Source organism: Aplidium turbinatum, chromosome 5, assembly GCF_918807975.1.
Source record: "Aplidium turbinatum chromosome 5, kaAplTurb1.1, whole genome shotgun sequence".
Classification (NCBI taxonomy): Eukaryota; Metazoa; Chordata; class Ascidiacea; order Aplousobranchia; family Polyclinidae; genus Aplidium; species Aplidium turbinatum.
In genome coordinates this window covers 5,476,494-5,498,961 of record NC_137476.1, presented here as the reverse complement: position 1 = coordinate 5,498,961, position 22,468 = coordinate 5,476,494, and the positions used below count along the sequence as shown (strand labels likewise).

The following is a 22,468-nucleotide window of genomic DNA, read 5'->3' as shown; positions in this document are numbered from 1 at the left end:
ACCAATGTGAACCTCAATATACATATTTTTATGCCAAACGATAAAAATCGTTCTTTCTTTTTTTCAAGGACAAGAAAAACGATCCGTATAAAATATAATTCAATTCAACATATTTTCCTTTTGTCAGACATGCATTTTGTGTAACAATGCTTTAGCAAAATTGCTGAGTAAGGTATAGCGTTTGAGATGCAGTCAGAGCAGGGTTGTCAGACAGCTTTCGAGAAAAAGAGCCAAACAATGTCGAAAAAAGGGCCAAACTGGGTAAAAAAGAGCCAAATTGTTCAATAATGTTAATAACGTTGCTAATAAAACATAACAACGTTAACAACTTCAGTAACGTTACAACATTGCAACAACACAGTCTACATCACTGTTGCAACTCTCTTATCATGGAAAAGTACTAGATTTGACTGAAAAAAACACTAGATTCACAAAAAAACACTAGCATCATAAATACACGATCATCTACATGCATAATGCACAAAAATGACAGCCAATGGCGTTAGTGAGTGTTAAAAGTCCTTAAAATTTTAAAGTAGAACTGAATTTCCTTAAAAGTGAGAGCCCTGAAGTCATAGCCGTAGCAGAGTAAAACATTTTGGGGGGCGAACAAAATTTTTCCAAATTTTCCCCAAATTTAGCCTAAAAACACTAGATCTAGTGGAAAAACGCTAGGAGTGGCAGTGGCACCACTGGTCTACATTCTAGTACAAAAACGATTCCAAATCTTCATCTTCTACAGTGTTTCCACTCGAATCTTTAGCATTGGCATAAATATTGTCAGCTAAACACTGTCTAAAAAATCGTAATAAGACTTTTCCGTCTCAATTTCCGAAAGACATTTATTTAAATAGCTAGTTTGATAGTATGTGCCAACTGCTTCCAAAAAGAGCCAAATATTGAAAACTAAGGGCCAAGGGGCCAAACAATTTTTTTGGGGGCCAACTACCTCTAAAAAGGGCCAAATTTCACAAATTTGGCCCCAAAAGGGCCAATCTGGCAAGCCTGAGTCAGAGAATGCAACTTTATGGTTGAAGGCGTTATTACAAAAGTCAATCTTTTGTCACGGAAATGTATTCGAAAACAAAAAGTAACAAAAGCGACTGACTGATAGATTGCGTTACAATACGTTACAAAAACGAGGCATTGATTTCAGATTTTTTCAACCCAATAAACAACTTTGCTCCAAATAACACAAACGTCCAAATTTATGGAGAAAAAGATATAGGCCTACACCGTTTTGTGAAAATAAGCTTCTGAAGACCAACATTTGAATGAAAAGTTTGAAATTATTGAGTTGGTCCTGATAGTGTTTCTGCTGAGATATATCAAACTTTTCAATCCTCGTATAAAAAAATAATTTTGTAATCTCTCAAGCAACTGCAAAATTACCATTTAGGTAAAGATTCAGTGATGATACAATATGCACAGTGCTTGTCAAAGCACAGTAATTTAGCTGCGCGTGTTTTTCCACAAAAGCCAAGCAGTTTAGATAGTCTGTGTCAAGTTCGTTTCAGTATCCATCAATCTCTCGTTTTGATAAAACATTTTCACAACATCCATAAATATTCATGTGAATATAAGTGTACACTGTACAGTAGGGTGGCTCGTTTTTGAACTTTTTTTTTTAATTCCTTCGGGGTAGTAGAGAAATGGTGCCAATAAGTAAGAAAAAAATCATGAGAAAATTTGAGATTCGTAACAAATTGTCTTCAGCCTCTTCATGGGGCCCAAAAATCGAAAAATGGTGTCAAAAACGCAATTTTTTTCAAAAATATTTTTAGTTTGGGTAGATACAATATTGTTTAGATATATCTAAATAACCTGAAAAAAAATTTTGAAGTCATTTGAACTATTCCTTCAGCTTCGTCACAGCTTCCGAAAATTTTCACTTTGCTGAAAATTTCGCGTTTTTGTTTGTGGTTACATAACTACAAACTTCGTCAGTGACGTAAATTCAAATAAAAGACGTCACTTTTTCCTACCAAATTAACCCAATTTCATTAAAAAATGACGCAACAGCTCAGGGCAGGTCTATAAAGAGAAATACAATGACGTTTGAAAGCTGGCAAAATGTCTAACGCAATTATGTATCATGTAACCACCCACAAAAATGCGAGATTTTCAGCAAAATATAAATTTTCAGAAGCTGTGACGAACCTGAAGGAATAATTCAAATGACTCCAGTTTTTTTTTCTTAGGCTAATTAGATGTATCTAAACAATATTGTATCTACCAAACTAAAAATATTTTTGAAAAAAAATTGCGTTTTTGATCCCATTTTTCGATTTTTGGGCCCCATGAGGAGGCTGAAGACAATTTTTTACGAATCTCAAATTTTGCCATGAGCGTTTTCTCACTCATTGGCACCATTTCCCCACTACCCCGAGAAAATTTAAAAAAAAAGTTCAAAAACGAGCCACCCTACTGTACAGGTACATGCAAAAGTTTATTGGAGGGTCAAGAACGCACTCCTTGCTTTCCGACAAGAAATCAAGAAATATACCACATTAGTCTGTTTGTTTTATGAGATAAACAGAGCTTTGTCAAGAATTTTCCTACTGCTTCTTGTTATAAGTTAGAAACAAAATGTATTGGCCATAGAAAACAACGTAAAATTACATTTTTTTCAGCATAGCTTATCGGATGCTCTCTTATAATTTCAAAGAAACTCAGATGTCATTAAAAGATTAATCAAAGCAACTCAAAACTCGAGTTTTCAAACAAAAGGCGGAATCATTACGGTTGAATGCTTTACAACAAAGCCAACTCATGAGATATCTGCGTCGCAGACCACGCACTGCGGCGCTCAGTAATCCTATTAATCCGTATAATTTGAAAACAAAAGGGCTAGCTAGTAGCTAGCTAAAATATCAGAGTATGTTATGAAAATCATGTAATATCTTTAAAACTATAGACAATAGCAACGTCATTTAAAGTGGAATAAATACTTGAATAATTTTTAGGTAAAGTCAAGAAATTTCAAAGCTGTGGATTGCGCAGTTCTTTAATAATATTGCTTTGAAAAGTACCAAGTCCCCACCGACCCCCCCACAGGAAATAAGATAAAACGCAATGCAGTAATCTAATTTATCAATTTATATGACACTGCAATATTCGGTATGTAGCCAGCACGTCTCAACGTCTGGAGGAAAGTACCAAACAACATGTCCCGGAAAAAATTAGCGAAGAAAACAAAGAAACCAGAAATTAACCAAATTGTGCAGGCAAAATTGTTGTTAACATAATTATGTCTATTAACTCTGCAATTAGGCTTGGCTACATCTGCTGGACATTGATGTAGGTAGATCAACGTTAGACTCAGAAAAGAATTACAGCTTTGAGCTATGAAAATTCTTCTCCCAAAATGCTAACATTCTATATCAAATATCATCTTCACAATTAGAGATCCAGCCCTTCTGATCAGGTTGGCAGTAAGGAAAAAGGTAGATGCATTTTAAAACGAATTGCACAACTAGTTTAATAGACAAAATATACGTAAAAACAAATGCTGGTAATAAAGTTTATGCACCTTAAACACATGAAACGTTTATAACAATACATAAAATGTATGTACATGTGGAGCAGTATTGTTATCGTTACTTTTCAATCAACCCTTCGGTTGGTTGTCGGATTGACCTTGCGAAACTTTACTTGATTGCTAATGGGGTTGTTGGAATTGTAACTGTATTTGGATTGTAACTTTAAATTACAATTTACAACAACAGTATATCAGATTTCACTTTCTTCATGTATCGCTAGGAACCTTTTGCGAGTGCAATGTTCCGGTATAACTTACTATTCCTTGTTACAGTGAAAATGGTAAAAATTAAAAATAAAAGTAGGTTAGCTATGGATTTAACTTGCATTATAAACAATACAGTTCCCAATCTATAAAATTCAAATGCAATTGACCAAACACTATGCCCTCATCAGAAATATAATTAAAATACATCAATCTGAATACAACAAAATATACCTAGCTCGAAGCTGCAGTTTTTGTGTGACTATATTCCGGAGCTATCTTCAGAATAAAATAAGCCTAAATGTGGTGAAGTATTTATAGTAGAAAAAAAAAAAAAACGTAAATTAGGTTAACCAGAATAATTCAAACTTAACGAAGAAGTTTTATGGCATAAACGAATTCTTTTTGGCGGCATGAGATTAGATCGAGAGTTTTTATAAAGATTTTGTCCAGTGCTGCAGGGTGGAACGAGGAACGGCCTTTAGCAAGAATTGAAAACATTTCTAGTCTGAATTTCAAAGCACATTCTTTCTTATCCAGAAGGTGTTTCCTCATTGCAGAGTCAGTGGATATGTTTTTGTCATTTACAGTTTTGCAAGATCGATTTGGTTGACTTCTTGTTGCATTGTTTCGTTCTCTAATTGTTTTCGGAACATCACGTTTGATTCGTTTCTCTAGGCGTTGGGACATGCGGCCTATGTGCCGACCTTTTACGTATTGGTGGGAAAAAAACAAACAAGAGGTAACAATATCAAGCAACACAAACGAAAGACGTCTGTTTTCTGTACAACCGTATTGCAAAATTAATTATCAAAGTTATGCAAGCAAACCAAAATATTACCTTTTCACTCATTTTGTGTCATACGGTATTGATAAATTTTTTAAAGTCTTGTTTAGCAGCCCCTAATTATTTCAAACCGTATTTTTAAAACCTTTAGTTTTTGAAATGTAAACTTTTTTCTACTTATGTTGTTTGTTATGTTCCAGTACCAAAACTACTGGCCAGGATTCTACTGGCCTAGGCAACAGGTTATGTTTCTGATTCAAATTTTGTAGATTGTAATTTCATTGATGCCATTCACTAGGTGTCAATGAATATACACAACATGTGTACGCCGGTGTGTGCGTTTACAATGTTCAAAGTATCGATGAAACTTTCAACACTGATAATAAAAGAGCAACAACTTTTCTTTTTAAATCTATTATTTTGTCCGTGACAGGAAGATTGCCCGTTGGAAAATTGCCTGCCAAAAAATTGCCCGTGTGGGAATATTGCCCGCGGGAAACGTGCTCGTGTGGGAAGATTGCCGTCGAGAAAATTGCCACTCGGATAATTGCCCGTCTTTGAGTAAGAAATAGCTGCAAAAAAAGTCCAGCTGTGAGTCCGTATTGAACTATTTTTCCTCAAATAGTCTAAACTTGGCACCCTTGCAACCAGATTGGTGCGACGAGATTTAATTATCATATTTTGACACTGATCTTTGTCATGTATTAAGCGAAATCCATGAAGTAGCCTATAGGATGAGTACAACAAACGGATTTATTTAAAGAATTGTGAAAGGCCTCGAAGCTATTATTGGTACGTGGCAATGAAGTTTCACTGTGCCTTAATTTTGGCATAAACAGCTCCATATGTAACCTCTGTTTTATTTGGTAAAAGGCTAAATATTCGTGGAATTGTTACATTAGCGATTTGAATATGAACAATAAGAATTTGATAGTAAATGTCTGGAGCGACCTTAAAAGTCCCATCGACCGCCCAGTTCTTGTACTTTTTGAGATCTTCGAGCCCTTCATCTGATGCAAACATTAATATTTTATTAGCATCATGTACTCCAGAATCGTATTGTAGAAATCTTGCACCTGAAGCAAGACTTTGAAATTGCAATGGAATATCATAGCCGCTTCTTACAGTCGGAACAGATGGAAAATTGCATGCTTTTTGTCTCCAATTCCTAACATTTCTACTCATGTGATTTAAACTTGGCATTTGGGAAAGTACATATTCGTCTAGAGAAGAAACGCACTCAGAAACTAAGGCACGACACGATTGGTGAGAAGAAACTAACTCATCTTTCAAAGTTTGTTTTGCTTGTTTTGCTTCCACAATATGTTTACCTGATGAATGTGTATGTTCATTTACTTTCTTTAAAATTTGAATATTGTCAAAATGCGAGTTCGTGTATAATCTTGCTTTGCAACTTGTAGATTTTCTTTCTCTGCACTCCCGATAAATCCTAGTACCACTTTTATGCGTTTTATTCCGATGATAAATAAATTGCAATTCATCTAAAAGAATGTCTTTTCCGCGCATACTTTTTATGACGGTCACCATTTTGGAGTGACAAAATTTGAGACAATAGCAGAATCTGAAAGAAGACTGTCCTCAGAACTCAGTGTAAATCTGTATACTTTTGTCGGTATGAGATAGAGAGTTGATATTTGTATTCCCCAGAAGCATTTTTTCATTTAGTTTGGCATTTGCAGATTAAAATTTATCACTCCTTTTATCACAGCTGGGTGCTAAGTTTAAACTATTAGAGGAACAATTTGGTTCAATACAGACACACAGCTGGACTTTTTTTGCAGCTGATTATTACTCAAAGACAGGCAATTTTCCGGGTGGCAATTTTCTCGACGGCAATATTTCCACACGGGCAATTTTCGGCGGAAAATTTTCAGACGAGCAACCGATGGGCAATTTTGCTAGTGCCTATTTTGTCGTTCAAGACGAGAAATGTTTAGAAATTATTTAATTAATTGTCTACACTGAAGCGATCGCGGTTTGAATGTATTGTTTAATTTATTTTCAATCATTTCAGGTACTAGACAATCATGTGATTCATCACCTTGTCAAAATGGAGGAACATGTAATCCTGTTAATGGATGCTCCAATGACTACAACTGCACGTGTATCAAATTTTTTACAGGATTGAACTGCGAAACATGTGAGCATTAACACTAGAAGCCCTGACCGGTCATTTTTGACTGGTTTTGAGTTTTGGCGCTTCATATTTTTGGCGTTCTTGCGATTTGCTTGGTCTTATACTAATTGAGTTTTCCTAACTTTTGATAAATCAATCAATCAATCATTTTATTTTTCGTCATTAACGCGTCCGGGACGAAAAAGATACTAACTACAAAAATCGATATAAACCTACCAGCACGTTAACGAAAGTTTTAGTAGCTGTAATCATTTTTCATTAGAACTTACGCAAACAGAGCATTTCACACATCTACTTATAAGCCCTGACCGGTCAAAAATGACCGGTGCGTGATAAGTGGATTTCTAATGTTCGAACAATGTTTTTTTGTATATCTTGTACATCTGTGACGTTCTGGCTTGATTTGATGATAGCTGCGTTTCTGGTTTGGAGCTGAGATTAAACAGCCGTTGATGTCAGAAAGTACATTTTTGAATTGCGCCACGTGTTGAAGCAATCAGAGCAGAGCTAGAAACGTCACGCCCTTCCGCCAGAAGTATGTTGATCTAAAAGAGCGATACAGCACACCCGAATCAACTTATATGCGATGTGACGTCAGAATGTGTATGATTGCGCCAGTGTTGCCAGACGAAATGAAGGTTACAAGTTGAATGTTAGGGTACTGGAATGCATTAAATAATAACATAAAAGTGTACAAATGCAAAGCTGCAGTCGGTACACATCTTTGTATATCTTTGTACAAATATCAATGTTTGAACAAAAATAAAGAAAAAACACAAAAAAAACGAGTTTCATACAACCAGGCAAAAATGACCGCTGTTGTCCTTATAGGTAGGGAAATATTTCAGGGCTTCTAGAGTTAATGCAATCAAAGAATACGTTTCTGTAAATTGAAAATAGTCAGTGATGTACTTCGTCAACCAAACTCTTACTTCTTTAAAACAAAAATATATGTTTGATAATAGCTTTTCTTTCTTCAGCACGTTTTCTTCCTCCACCAACACGACGTGGTTCTTGTGTTTACCACATTCGCAATAAACCGATCTGGATACAGAACGTCAATATATCACAGGAACTATGCCAATCACTCGACTCAGACTTGGCACTTGTGAGAAACTACACTCAACAGGAAGAGATTGAAAGTTTAGCAAGAGAAGCATTTGGAACCGAGGATTATGTGAGTTGACTTATTTTATATGATGACATGTGTAGGCTACCAATGCAATTTTTGATAGTTTTTTAGGTGAAAGTAATCCCTCTTTTGTTATTTAATTTTTAGTGAAAAAATTCCTTGCAAATTCTATGTTGTTTTTAAAAAGCTCACATGTTTCACTCTTTGAAATAAGACCCGTGTCATAATCTATGTGTGATGCTTTTTATTGCTGATTTGACACACTGTCATCTTGAAAAAACGCATTAAAATTATCATAATTGTTGACCATTAAAAACAGAAATTGGCTGATAAATCGTAACTACTAATTATTTTGAACTTTGTGAACTTGAACAATAACATGACAAAATGCCTATGCAGTATTATCATTAAAAATTTTCAAGATATTTCACCTTGATCCGATATCAACTAGTTACATTTTGATTATAACAAACATTTTCGAAAACTTGAAGGTAGAAAATGTTTCCAAATCGTAAATAATCTGCTGCTGCAAATATTGAGTTTGTAGTTTGAAATGACACTTTTTTTTTTCCACAGTACAATCTTGTTTTAAACTTTTTTATCTTTGTTCCTTTTTCACATGTTCATTGCGAAATTGTTCCAGTTTCAATAGCCAATAATTGTCTTTCTTGCAAAGTTGTTAAGGTTTCATACAATATTCTTTCAAACTTGAAGAAGCAATATTATTCAATGTTTAAACCTCAATATTCTTGCTTTTCTAGCAAAACCAGTCATGCTGCGAATATCTCAGTTTTGTTACAAAACAAAAGTGTTTTGAATAGGTCTATTTCAAATTTTTACATTGTATTCTATTTAAAGCAGCACGTAGCTGGGAATTGAGTGATGCTTTTCTTTTACAAATGTTGGCAGAATACGAATTTTTCAATAAAGGATTTTACTAACTTTGTGATATTCTCCTATATCACTAGGCTCGACCGCAAAGGCAATCCGACTGTTGTCGAATATAAATGGAAATAGTTTATTTAACTGGAGCAAAATTACAATGATACTTGACGTTTTTGTCAACAGTCTCTCAAACCACAATTCCGAGCGAACAGAACAGGAACAGTGACAAGAGAAGTCGTTTTCTGAAATAACATAAAAGCACAAATCACGCATTTGCCTAAAACTACAAGGCAATAATGATTAATGTGAGTTTTTACATTGCTACATCCATCGTGAATATGCGTCGACCTTTAGCGCTTTACAGACAGATAGTGTGAATAACAATACATTAAATCAGCAATAAATTTCACATAATTAAAATGTCCATACCAATTTTTGCCAAGTAAGCCGGTGAATTTCGGCAACAGCTACAGTCTGAAATTCTTTACACAGGATTCCAATGCGGTTACAATTCAGCTATAACAAATGAAAATAACGCGTTACGATACGTAGATAATGCGCAATAAAACTGGGTCATTAAGTAAGCCCTTTTACAAGTGAACACAGCGCGCACAAAACTGATAGTGATAGTGATAGATATGTTCAGCTTAGATATGTCAGACGATTAACACATGGCAAAGGCTAAATTTATAAATTAGCAATCAATTTGTACTCACATTCGAAGCAATCTCTTTAAAGCTGCTTGTCGATATTCTACAAATCTCGACTTACTAAATAAGTCCGAACTGGCTGACACAACGTAGTCACAAACCCAAGTTCACAGTTGAACAGAACTCTTGTCCACACTTGGCTACAAATTGTCTGATAATATTTCAGGCACAAGTGGGCTTATTTAAGATAAATTTTTACATGTTTTGAAATTCCCAACTTATAATAAAAAAGCAACAAATCGAACACAATATTTTCGATGAATCATGGAATGTTGTTTCCGTACGCGATAAACTAAGATCCCAAGGGGCGATGATTTCAATAAATTGTTACGTCACAATAAACTTGGAGCCACCGTGTTTTGCAAGGGCATATGAAATCACCAAAATGTTTTCCAAAATAAAGTGTTTTTTCTATATTGTTTTAAGCTAAGCAACTTTCCAGTACATCAATTGCGTATGATCAATCGCCAGGAGAAAGCTACTATGCCGTCAAAGAAGGGCATTTATCAATATATTGCCTCTCGTAAACACGTGAACTTCAAAACTTATGCAGTGAAGAGAAAATATCTTACACTCCCTCCAAAAATAGGAAAACTATGCAAGCCTATTTTTAACGTGAAACAAGATATTTTCGCAATTACAAAGGTTAAAGGCAAAAACTCTACGGCTGCAACACTGATGCGAGCCATAAAACACAAATACAAAACACTATGTATCTACTCATTGTTGTCTCCACACCGCATGCAGGAACGACAATGCGTAGATACCGCGAAAAATACAATCCACAATTGACTTCCGGTACATCGGGTTCCCACAGCAACGGATCAGCAGAGCGTTCATAAAATCAGCAAAGCGTCTATTATTTGCCCTCAAATACAGGCAATTGCTTCGTAGAAGCGCATGAAAATGCAGTTCTTGCACTTCTTCGATCTATACAGTATTTGTGTCGATAGCAGGATCATCTGAGGCCTCAGCTGGCTTGCAGATAAGTCACAGCTTTGCAATCGGTCTTCTCAGGATGCCGGTACCGACTCGAACATCTGCTTGTCGCACTACTCCGTGCTTATCTGGATATGTATGAAGGATTCTTCCCATAGTCCAACGTCGTCGTGGAAAATTATCGTCAACAATTAAGACAACGTCATTCGTCTCGAAGTTGCATTTTCGGTCTGGTCATTTTTGCCTCAAAGCGATTGTCGGTAGATACTCCTTTTTCCACCTTCGCCAGAACTCATCGGCTAGGAAATGAACTCTTCGCCATTGCCGTCGCGCATAGCAGTCTTTTTCGTTGGCCTTTTCGGAAAGCATTGGAGGATCACTCTCCAAATTGTGTCGTAATAAATGATTTGGTGTCAGTGGTTGTTGATCCGTCGAATTGTAGTTCACTGGAACCAGCGGTCGTGAGTTCAGGATGTTTTCCACTTCAATCATGAAGGTGTTCAGCGTGTCGTCCGTCAGTGTGCCGAACTTGGAGAGCATAAAGTCGAGAATCCGTCGAACCGAGCGGATCATTCGTTCCCAGACGCCTCCGAAGTGAGACGCCTCTGGTGGATTGAAATTCCACCTCATGGCCTTTCGTCGAAAGTATTGTTCAGTGCTGGGGTCCTGTAAAGATCTCAAACAATCCTTCAATACGCGATGTGCACCGACAAAATTGGTGCCATTATCACTAAACACTTCCTTAGGATTTCCCCGTCTGGCAGCGAATCGTCGAAAAGCATTAAGAAATGCGTCAGTAGACAACTAGACATGTCATTGGCAGTCTCTAAGTGGACTGCCCTCATAGTTAAGCAAGTGAAAATGCATCCATACCTTTTTACCATGCTCCTTCCCTGCTTAACCATTAAGGGTCCGAAGTAGTCGATTTCAACAGAACTGAAAGGAGGTTCATCAGAGCGTAGACGAGCAGCAGGTAAATCAGCCATCTTCTGTTCTCCTCTGGGCGCATTGAACTTACGGCAGGTGACGCAGCGGTTAACTATTTTGCGCACAGCGGTGCAACCCTTAAGAACGTAAAACCGCTCGCGCAAAGACGTCCAAGTGTGTGATATTCCTGCATGCCCAACTCCATGGTGGTGCTTCAAAATAAACAAATCTGTTAATTGACTCGAGTACGGGAGAATAATCGGATGTTTAACATCGAAGGAAATTGCTGCATTCTCCAGGCGTCCTCCTACCCTTAGGATGCCTTCATTTAAGATTGGGTTGAGCTTGTTCAAACATTTGGCTTGGTCCGATTTCTTCAATTCACGCCGTACGGCTCGTGTAGTAAGTGGCTCTTCCTTTTGCAATATCTTAATAACGGGTGAAAATGCGCGATGCTGCTCGAGTTTGATTAAGGAGATTTCTGCAAAGTTTAGCTCATCTACTGTCAGCTTTGACGTGCTAACAGAGTCTTTTGATTTAAGAAAGGCCTTAAAGCGCAAAAGCCATGCCACTGACACTTTCAACTTCTCCAAGCAAGAATACCTATCGATTAAATTTGAAATCAAATCCGTGTCACTGCTCTCACAAGCATTGATAATTCGTTTCTGTTCTACAGGGAGAAATTCTTTAGGCAGCATCGCGTCTTTTTTCTCTGGCGCCTGTGGCCAAGCAGTCTCGTCACACCACAAAAACTCGGGTCCAACAAGCTATCTGGACTTAACGAGTTCTTTCACAGACAGGCCTCTAGATGCAACATCTGCAGGATTGAAACGCGTGTTTACGTGTTTCCATTGGCATGGCTCGGACTGTCGATGAATTTTTGCGAGTCTATTCGCAACAAACGCTGGAAAGCGCTTGCTTTCGTTACATATACTTAGGCGCACAGCACAAGAGTCAGTCCAAAATATTGATTTCACATCTGGAAGGTCTAATTGCTTTCTAATCCATTCATCATTCTCGGCAGAGAGCACTGCTGCTGCCAACTCAAGACGTGGAATGCTTTCCGTTTTTGGGGGGCTAACTCTAGCCTTTCCATACAGAAAGGCACAGTGGACGTCATGTTTTTCGTTGATGAGGCGCAAATATGATACAGCGCCATAGCCATGGCTAGAAGCATCCGAAAAATGATGTAGTTGGTATTCTTTTACCTTGCCGAATTGCAATGGCTTTAAACAGCGCGGCAAAGTAACACTTTGCAATTCGGAAAGTTGAGAGAACCACTCCCTCCATTCGTCTACGTCAATTTGGGGCAATTGTGTATCCCACCCCAAGCCCTTTTTTATCAAGTCTTGTTGCAAAATGCGTGCAACAAGGATTACGGGAGCTACGAACCCGAGGGGGTCATAAAGAGTTGATACAGCGGATAAGATGCTTCGTCGAGTGTATAAACGTCCTCTCATAACGTCTATAACGTTGAAACCGAACTTATCGTCCAACAATGACCAGCTAACCCCTAGCACACGTTCATTTTCCTCTTCAAGATTACCTTTATTGAAATTAACAATTGACTTAGCTCGTTCTTCCTCCGGAATTCTTTCGATCACGTCCTTGTTGTTGGATAGCCACTTGGTCAAACGAAATCCGCCCAGTTGCATCATTTTTCGTAATTGGTCCATTAAGTCAATAGCTTCTTCTGGAGTCTGTGTGGAGGTCAAGCAATCGTCCACATAGAAATTCCTGTTGACCACCTGGGAGACTTTAGGGTCAATCTTACCTCCGAAGTCCTTTGCCACCTGTTTAAGACAGAAACCAGCACAACTAGGGGAAGAGGTGGCTCCAAAAAGGTGCACTAACATGCGGTGAGGAACGCGCGATCTAGACAAATCTCCATCGGGCCACCAAAGAAATCTCAATGCGTCGACATCTTGCTTTTGCACGCGGACTTGGTGGAACATAGCTTCAACATCAGCTATCAGAGCGACCGGATCCAACCGAAACCTTGTCAATACTCCAATCAGACTGTTAGTTAGATCTGGCCCTTGCAACAAAGTATCGTTCAGTGACGTCCCTCTATGTTGGGCCGCACAATCAAAGACAATTCTTAATTTACCTGGCTTGTTTGGGTTGAAGACTGGATGATGAGGAAGATACCATGCCGCATCTGTGTTCTCCTTATCACGGACCTTCTCTGCATAGCCCTTATCTAAGTAATCTTTAATTTTGTTAGTATATTCTTTGTAAAGTGTGCTGTTTCCTTGTAACCGTCTTTTAAGAGACCTTAGTCGATTCTCTGCCATGTGCAGACTGCCATGCGGCAACTCTGTTCCAAGACGCCATGGCAAAGGCAAGTAATAGTGTCCTTCGTCATGTATCACTGTGGACCTCATAAGAGCTAAAACCTTCCTGTCCTCCACTGAGGTAGGGAAATCCAAGTCTCGGGAAATCATCGGGCGATTCTGTAGTTGGCTCTGGCATATTCGGTTGACCATTGCCAATTTTGAGTTTGGCTGCTCGATTCCGGGCCCTATCACACTCCAACCTAAAGGAGCCTTCACTGCACAGGGCTGTCTTCTCCCTCCAAACCTAGAATCCAAATTCCTATGAGCGTATGGGACGTCAGTGCCAATCAACAATGCAACCTCTTCAGTATCCAGGTGAGGAAATTGGATACCCTTCAAGTGAGGCCATGACTCTAGATCTGAATCCGTTAATGGACGATTGGTTCTGAACGCCAAATCGTCCAGCGACACCGCTTGTCTAATCTCCTGCTCATCACTGTCATCTAGCGGCCGAATTTTAAAATCTACTTTTTGGCAATCGATCGATCTCGGCCTTTGGCCAACAGCTGTCAATTGGATTCTGTCTGGCTGACCTCTTAAACCCAATCTCTTGACCAGTGACGTGGTGCAAAACGTGGTGTCACTTCCTGTGTCTAAAAATGCGTTAACGGTCAAGCATTTATTTCCGTTATAAACATTGACCGGGATAACGCAGAAAAAGAAATTCTTCCGTCCCTCCAGCAGCGTTTCGCACTTAGCAATGGTGGCTGGCCTGCCATTGTTGCTATTTCCTATGGTTTGATCATTGTTACTTGGACCTCGTGAAAAGCCAAGCTGCTGCCTCGGGCCAGTAGGTCTCATTTCCTCGTGAAGCAGAGTGTTGTGGCGACGTCCACAACCCTTTACTGTGCAAGCCGGCGGTCTATCACAAGACCTGACAACGTGCTTGTCGCTGAAGCAGTTGTAACACCTTCCTTTATGTCTGATGAAGTCCCTGCGATTAGAAATTGACTTTTTTAGGAATTCATTGCATCTACCTATAAGATGCGGTCCGTTGCAAAGGTAGCATGCCATCCTCGGCCGTGAAGCAACCGCCGCTTCAACGGCAGAACAAGAGCTCTTCTGAGTATATCGGGGGCTGGCAGGGACCCTTTGATCTCGTTTCACCGACCTGCACAGTAAACCTCCAAAAGCGTTTAATACCCTCGATTCTTCTTCCACAAACCCTACAAAGTCGTTAAATGTAGCTTGCCTGCCTGACTGCAACATAATGTTAGCAGTGCGGCGCCTCCACCCCTTCTGCGTTTCCATCGGCAACTTGGCAGCCAACATCACCATGGTATCCACTGTGTTAAGGTCGCCCAAGTTTTCGAGCTTCCCTAGCACCAGTAAACACTGACGTAAGAGTTGGGAATAGTCGCGCATGCCCATCGCGTCTTCGCTCTTTATATCAGGCCTTCCCATGAGCCTTGTAACGAAAGACCTAGCGACAATATGGGGCACGCCATAATTGTCGTGCAGAAGTTTCCTCGCTTCTGCGTATCCTCCACTGGAGTCGATAATCGAACAATGCTCGATTAAGTGCTTGGCTTTCCCTCGGCACTGCTGCAATAGTAGAGTCATTCGCATTCCATCGGTGTGAGCTCGACTCTCCAAATGGGTCTCGAAATGGCGAATAAAGGTCCAATATTCAATTGGCTCGCCTGAAAATGTCATGTGCTCTGGCTTAGGCATGCACATGTCCTCGCCAACAGCTTTCACGATGCAAGGCAAAATTTCAGAATCCGAGGGCTGAAAGCGAACAGTTTTATCTACTTCAGTCACAGAACGGTCAGGCTGGAATTCCGGCACCTTTCCTGTACCGAGATCCACCTGACCCACATGCCTACTGGCATCCGCTCTACCAGATAGCGCAAGACCAGGCTGGCAGTCCGGCACCTTCGGTGTGCCAGAATCCACACGGTCCTCCCAAATTATAATAAAAAAGCAACAAATCGAACACAATATTTTCGATGAATCATGGAATGTTGTTTCCGTACGCGATAAACTAAGATCCCAAGGGGCGATGATTTCAATAAATTGTTACGTCACAATAAACTTGGAGCCACCGTGTTTTGCAAGGGCATATGAAATCACCAAAATGTTTTCCAAAATAAAGTGTTTTTTCTATATTGTTTTAAGCTAAGCAACTTTCCAGTACATCAATTGCGGTTGATCAATCGCCAGGAGAAAGCTACTATGCCGTCAAAGAAGGGCATTTATCAATATATTGCCTCTCGTAAACACGTGAACTTCAAAACTTATGCAGTGAAGAGAAAATATCTTACAAACTTACTGTAGTTTTTGATAGAAGCCATTGAAAATCTCTGCCCTCTACAGTGCCCACCAATTGTTTAACACAACGCATAAGTTTCATTTAATATCATTTATGTTGCATCTAAAGTGGCGGCCAGTGGCTATTTTTATTCAATATGCTGCAACACTGTTTTATTAAAACAACTTAAAAACTTAATACTACGGATTGGCATCATTTCGACTTCTTCGTGTGAACCTTCTTCGCTACTCCAGCTGTCGAGGGCTCTGCCATTTACCACCCTTGGGCAACGCGGTCTGGATGTTCGGGCAGGTGTCGAGCACTCGAGCAGCCAATGAATAGATTCGTCATCCAGTTCTCGCAGACCACGCACACCATTTAGGGCATGGTAAATGGGACAGTCGCAGATGGTGTGGTCTGCGGTTTGTTCCTTCTTTCCATACTCACAGATCGCGGATAGAGCCATACCTTATTTGAGCATGTTGGAGTCCGACAGCAGTACAAAGATTGTTCAACCGCACCCAAGCCTAAATTCAATATTATGGTTGGTTTGTTTTCGAATCTTTATCCTCGAACTCCCGGACTGTCGAAGGCTTGATAGGTTATTCCTGGTAGTTTTGCATACTTGTAGAGATTTTTGACGCAGGGCCTGATAGGCCTACTGAGATTGATAGAGTGAAGTTTCCGATTGTTGAAGTGTTATTGTGGGGGAATTATTTTATCCAGTAGATGCGCTGAATGGAGAGCAGTCTTTTGAATGCGTTGCTCAAACGCACACTCCGAGAGTCGAACCAGCGCCGCTTGACCTTGAACCATATTCATTTACAAAGTCACGCGTTGACCAAATGAGCTATTGACCATGTTTACTTGAATTAATTACCAGGAACTACTACGTTTGTAGCAGTGAAGATAAAGACAGTTTAGTTTTCGACAAAATAGTTAAACATTAGCTTAACCCTTAGATTACGGTTAAGTCCAATAGATTTTAAACCCATTCTTGAGTGGATAGATCTTTTATATCTGTTAAGGGTCAGAGATGGTCTTCCTTGACTTTTTTCACTATTTATGAGATGTTTTTGATGAGGTAAGCTCACTCTCTTAGTCAAATGCTAAAATGTTCTAAAAAAAAATTTAGCATTATTTACTAATGGGGTCTGTTGGACCTCCAATTTTCATAAACTTGTTTTTTGTTTGAAAGTATTCTTGAGCTAAGTATTTGAGATGCTTAAGCGATGTAAAATCGTACATAGAATTCATTATAAGTTTATGATATCACAATTGATGCAAGTGACAACTTCCACGAAGTTGTAACCATTTTTGCTGCAGCATAGTGCTGCCAGATGAGGAATTTTGTTCTTAGTTTGAAAAAGTTTCAAAGCAAAACGTAAACAATTATTGTTTGCACAATAAAAAACAAACAAGTCAGAACTACGACCGGAATTAACAAAAGCAAGAGGGAAGAATGTAACAAGCTCCCTGTCTGGATTTCAAAAATACGCAATGATTGCTTCGTAGGCTACAGTGTAAGGGAAAAATGCTGTTGTAAGCGCTTTCTAGTCTTTCCTACACATGATAAACCAGATGTTGGTGACAACTTGAAAAAAACAAGCCCGATGTTATCTTGTTCTGCCACAAAACTAAAAGCGAGATGCACCTTGTTGACAAAATAATGAAAACATTCAGAATTAAGAAAATGACTAAATGGTAGTTTCTAACACTTTTTCAACATGGTTGAATAGCCTACGCTGACGTGTCTGCTTTCAATGCGTTTATTGTGCGGCAAAAACTAAAGGTTAGGGAAAGTAGAGTAGCCGTAAAAAAAGAAGTTCTTTTTCTAAACTTGCCAAAGAATTATTACCAGAAATTCATACTGAAACAAGTAGACATACTGCAAGCTCCAAGCAACCCTCAACAAACTGCCAGAAAGCGATATGTAGCTGCAGAAAGTGGAGATGCATCCCCTTTCAAAAATAGCAGTTTGTTTGGATTTTTAAGAGATGTAGAAATCGGAAACGCAAAACTACTTGTTGCAAGTGTCTGGAGAATGTGTGTGAAGACCACTCTAACATTATTTTCCAGAATCGCCACAGGCTACTTCTGTGAAGCAGTAAATTAAACTAAGTACACAACTTATTCTCTGTGCTCTTCAAATTTTTGTGTTGATTTTGGTTTTTAGCGTTCTGTGTTGAGTTGATATTTGTTCATGAAATACGAAAATTTTTTTAAATAAATAAATTTATTTAAAAAAAAATTTGTGGTAGTTTACATTGCTATCAACTTCTAAATAAAAACTTTGAATGTGTTCTGGCGAAATTTTCACATGTAAAGTTGTAAAAGATGTAAGTTTCGTTTTCAATAAGGTTAACATCTACACTTTGGGCTCTATATTTTTTAATTAGATTAACCTGGCTTTCTAACCATTTTGCTGTTAGGTTTTCAAAATATTAAAAAAAATATATTCTTAACCCTTAAACGCCTATGTGTTTCACCAACCGTTATTACCTATCTAGGTCTCAAATGACCCGGCCTGTTAAAGGGTATTGCTTTATCTTTTAATTTGTACATCTTTCTTGAATATGGTTATGAAACAAATTACTGTGTTGCAATTTCACAATTATACACTCCAAAGCATACTACTTCGAAAAAAACTAACAAAATTTGCAATAATTGCAAATGTAACATTTTTTTTTTGTGCAAAAGTAACCGAATTTAAGATCAACACTGCAAACTGTTAACAACAGAAAAGAATTGAAATAATGTAACTTCAAATATTATAACTTATAACTTCAAAACTCAACAAATGCTATAAAGTTAGTGAAGGAAAAGCAATTATTTGCAACTTTCTACTAGGCTACTACACTGTAAACGAAAAAGGCTCGAAAAAGAACCTATAAGGGAGCTACTGCGAATGGGGTTCTTTTTAAGAAAAGAACCCTTTAAGGGGTTCTTGAAAGAACCTATAAGGGAGCTACTGCGAATGGGGTTCTTTTTAAGAAAAGAACCTTTTAGGGGGTTCTTGAAAGAACCTATAAGGGAGCTACTGCGAATGGGGTTCTTTTTAAGAAAAGAACCCTTTAAGGGGTTCTTGAAAGAACCTATAAGGGAGCTACTGCGAATGGGGTTCTTTTTAAGAAAAGAACCTTTTAGGGGGTTCTTGAAAGAACCTATAAGGGAGCTACTGCGAATGGGGTTCTTTTTAAGAAAAGAACCCTTTAGGGGGTTCTTGAAAGAACCTATAAGGGAGCTACTGCGAATGGGGTTCTTTTTAAGAAAAGAACCCTTTAGGGGGTTCTTGAAAGAACCTATAAGGGAGCTACTGCGAATGGGGTTCTTTTTAAGAAAAGAACCCTTTAGGGGGTTCTTGAAAGAACCAATACAGGGTTCTTTCAATAACCCCCAACGGGTTTTTTCCTTAAAAAGAACCTTTTTGAGGTACTATTATGAACCTTCTGAACGTTCGATAAAATACCTTTCAGGTTTTTTTCTTATTTAGTACCTTTTTGAGGTACTATTATGAACCTTTGATAAAATACCTTTCAGGGTTTTTTCTTATTTAGTACCTTTTTGAGGTACTATTCTGAACCTTCTGAACGTTCGATAAAATACCTTTCAGAGTTTTTTTCTTATTTAGTACCTTTTTGAGGTACTATTCTGAACCTTCTGAACGTTCAATAAAATATCTTTCAGGTTTTTTTTCTTATTTAGTACCTTTTTGAGGTACTATTATGAACTCTCGATAAAATACCTTTTAGGTTTTTTCTTATTTAGTACCTTTTTGAGGTACTATTATGAACTCTCGATAAAATACCTTTTAGGTTTTTTCTTATTTAGTACCTTTTTGAGGTATTATTATGAACCTTCTAAAGGTTCGATAAAATACCTTTCACGGTTTTTTTCGTATTTAATACTTTTTTGAGGTACCAACCTTCCTATGGTTCCAATAGACACCTTTAGATAAACTTACAGTGCTATAACTGATGCTTAAGGTTTTATTGAAAAAGACGGTTACAAAGCAAATACCTTCACAAAACACGATTATCAAGAAATCGTGTTTTGTAGAAATGAACAAGTGTAAAGAAAACGAAAAACGATGAAGCATCTTCATTCTTTACATATAGGACGATAAAAAAATACAGACCACAACAACTACAAAAATTATATAGGATGATCGATAGCTTTTAAAGAGCGCAGAAAACGTACTTGCAACAACGAGATACCGGTACACGTTTTCTGATCTCCTAAATACCTTCCGAGCATCCTGTATAATCACTGCCCATTACAATTTATTCACAAAACGCAATACCTTGCTTGTTACCTCCACATCTAAATGTAAAATGTGGGTAGAGAAAAAAGACAAGGTATGCTTAATGGATTTGGGGTACTGGATGTTAAACACCCAGTAAGTACTCATCAGCACGGCCACAGCATCCACTAAATTATCCATGCCAATTACTTGACACCCGTCAACCATGACAGTGAAGCCATCTTCTTCTTCAAACTGTATAACCGGATATGTTGATTCTGGATTCTATAACAAACAATGAGCATATTATATATCAACTCGATGGCCAGCACAAGTGCGGGCATTGAGCAACATTCACTTCACCAAACAAATAGCCTACAATGAGTGGGAGACACGCAACCAAGAGCCTTTTACTTGGTATCACATTTAGCGATTATCAATCAAGTGCGATGGCTCGCCATGCAGGACATCAGTAATGTTCTTAACCCTTTGAAGGTTGGGGGGGGGCTGTCAATTCAACTTTTTTGTATCAACATTTGTACCTCTAAAACCACTGAGGCTGCGACTATGAGACTTCTTGACTTTTCCTAACTTTTATTCACCCCTATTGAGCTGAAATTTTGAGCGAATAAAGGTTATAAATTGAGAGATATAAGGCATTTCTCAGCACATCCTCTGAAATATTTCATATTCGATTGATCACAATTTTCCCACCAGCTGGATGAAAGTAATTAATTTGGCCTCGTTAATCAAATGATTCGTTAATCAAATGATTCAAATTGAGATTATGTAAAAAAAATTTAATCACAACATTGCAATGCATGTTCTTCATTACTCTACCAAAAAATACCAAATAACCCAAACGTCATAAGTCACATCAACATTTCAACGTATATGAGCAGTTCTAAAACTCATATAGTTTTAAATTTCGGATATGCTCAGCATGAATAATTTTACAAAGTGAATCCCAAGTTTAGAAACCGTGCTTTAAAAAATAACAGAGATATCACTCTTAAAGCATAAGAAGAATCGACAGCCCCCCCCCCAAACTGAGCAAGACCCCAGAGAGCCCAACCTTCTAAGGGTTAATCATCTTTTACATTCTTAATTAGCTTAATTATAATCACCAATTTCCGTAACAAAGCATGCATTGAAAATTGATGCTTATTGCATTGGTTGTGATGTAGCCATGATAACTCTCATGAAAGAGTGACGGTACCGTGAGTATAGCCAGCTTGGATTAAACTAGTTCTTCTCTAAAAAATGATCTATTATTATCTATTAATTAATAGTTGCTATACATACTGTACGAACTACAAATTAGGGAGCGTTCAACGTCAACCGGTAACTGGGGAGGGTACTTGAAAGTTGATATTGGAGGAGGGGGTGAAAAGCTGGGTGACGTCAATTGTAAACCCTTCTCCTCAAGCAAAAAAAGATAGTTTAAACTTAACTTGATATAATGAAAATGCAAGTTTAGTTATGTTACCTGTTAAGTTCAGAATGTCCGCCGGCAATTTCTGCTTTTTAACGTCCTGATAAAAACGGTGGTAGTTTCTGAGAGCAGTTCAACACAATCTTTTTGCACCAGACTGTTCATTTCTTCGATCATCTGCAAAGACAAAAACCTCAAATTAACCCTCACATACATGCACGATTTCTGTCACTATATAGGACATATTAAAACTCATAGTATAAACACAGGGTTAGTTGGATAATAATCCTTAAAGGCGAAATATATTTGTCAATTAATCAGGCTTCTGTGTTTATACTGTGAGTTTACTGAACTGAGCTAACAAGTTCCAGCAGCGATCGCCTGATAGTTGTCGCCTGATATATCTGATGTCAGCTAGATCCCAGTCACCTTACTAACCAGTACGTCACACTGGCTTTAGTCTTTAAATAGTGCCGTATATATATAAAAATGAACGTAATGTTCAACATACCCAAACAGCGGTTCCCAACGACAGATATTTCGCTTGCAGATCGGCAACCGACATTTCGTTCCCATTGTGCAAACACGTGGATCGAGTGCGCAACATTCGGTCGCGAATCAAGCCGTTGTTGCGACAGCTCTCCCCCTTCGCCATCTCCCCTCTCAATTGTTTCAAATGACGCTCAATGTTGAAAGCATCTTCTACTTCGCCAACTAACTGTAAAACACAACAATTAGCACGCACACAACCATAGATACAAGGTTTGCAGTAATAAGGTTTATAGTAGAGTAGACATTGACAGTTGACGGGTATCCAGATGCGACGGTTTCTGAAGACAATATTATAAATTGTAAATAGAAACAGAGAATTAACTGTTGTTTTACAAAGTACAAAGTTGTTGTTATTGTATAAA

At 38.2% G+C, this 22,468-nt stretch overlaps 2 protein-coding genes and 1 long non-coding RNA gene across 3 annotated transcripts; all 3 read right to left on the bottom strand.

The window, feature by feature from the left end:
- Positions 1 to 10,590: 10,590 nt before the first annotated feature.
- LOC145770872 (uncharacterized) lies at positions 10,591 to 11,981 on the bottom strand. The gene is made up of 2 exons (XM_082582616.1): positions 11,230 to 11,981; positions 10,591 to 11,113 (listed from the first exon to the last, which is right to left on the bottom strand). Exons 1-2 carry the CDS (start codon positions 11,979 to 11,981, stop codon positions 10,591 to 10,593), a joined length of 1,275 nt encoding a protein of 424 aa, XP_082438742.1.
- Positions 11,982 to 12,050: 69 nt separating this feature from the next.
- LOC145770871 (uncharacterized) lies at positions 12,051 to 16,342 on the bottom strand. Its single transcript, XM_082582614.1, has 2 exons — positions 16,154 to 16,342; positions 12,051 to 15,527 (listed from the first exon to the last, which is right to left on the bottom strand). Exons 1-2 carry the CDS (start codon positions 16,340 to 16,342, stop codon positions 12,051 to 12,053), a joined length of 3,666 nt encoding a protein of 1,221 aa, XP_082438740.1.
- Positions 16,343 to 19,796: 3,454 nt separating this feature from the next.
- On the bottom strand, positions 19,797 to 22,248 carry LOC145771370 (uncharacterized). Its single transcript, XR_014289198.1, has 3 exons — positions 22,066 to 22,248; positions 21,609 to 21,731; positions 19,797 to 20,404 (listed from the first exon to the last, which is right to left on the bottom strand). It is a non-coding gene; the product is annotated as an uncharacterized LOC145771370 (long non-coding RNA).
- Positions 22,249 to 22,468: the final 220 nt, after the last annotated feature.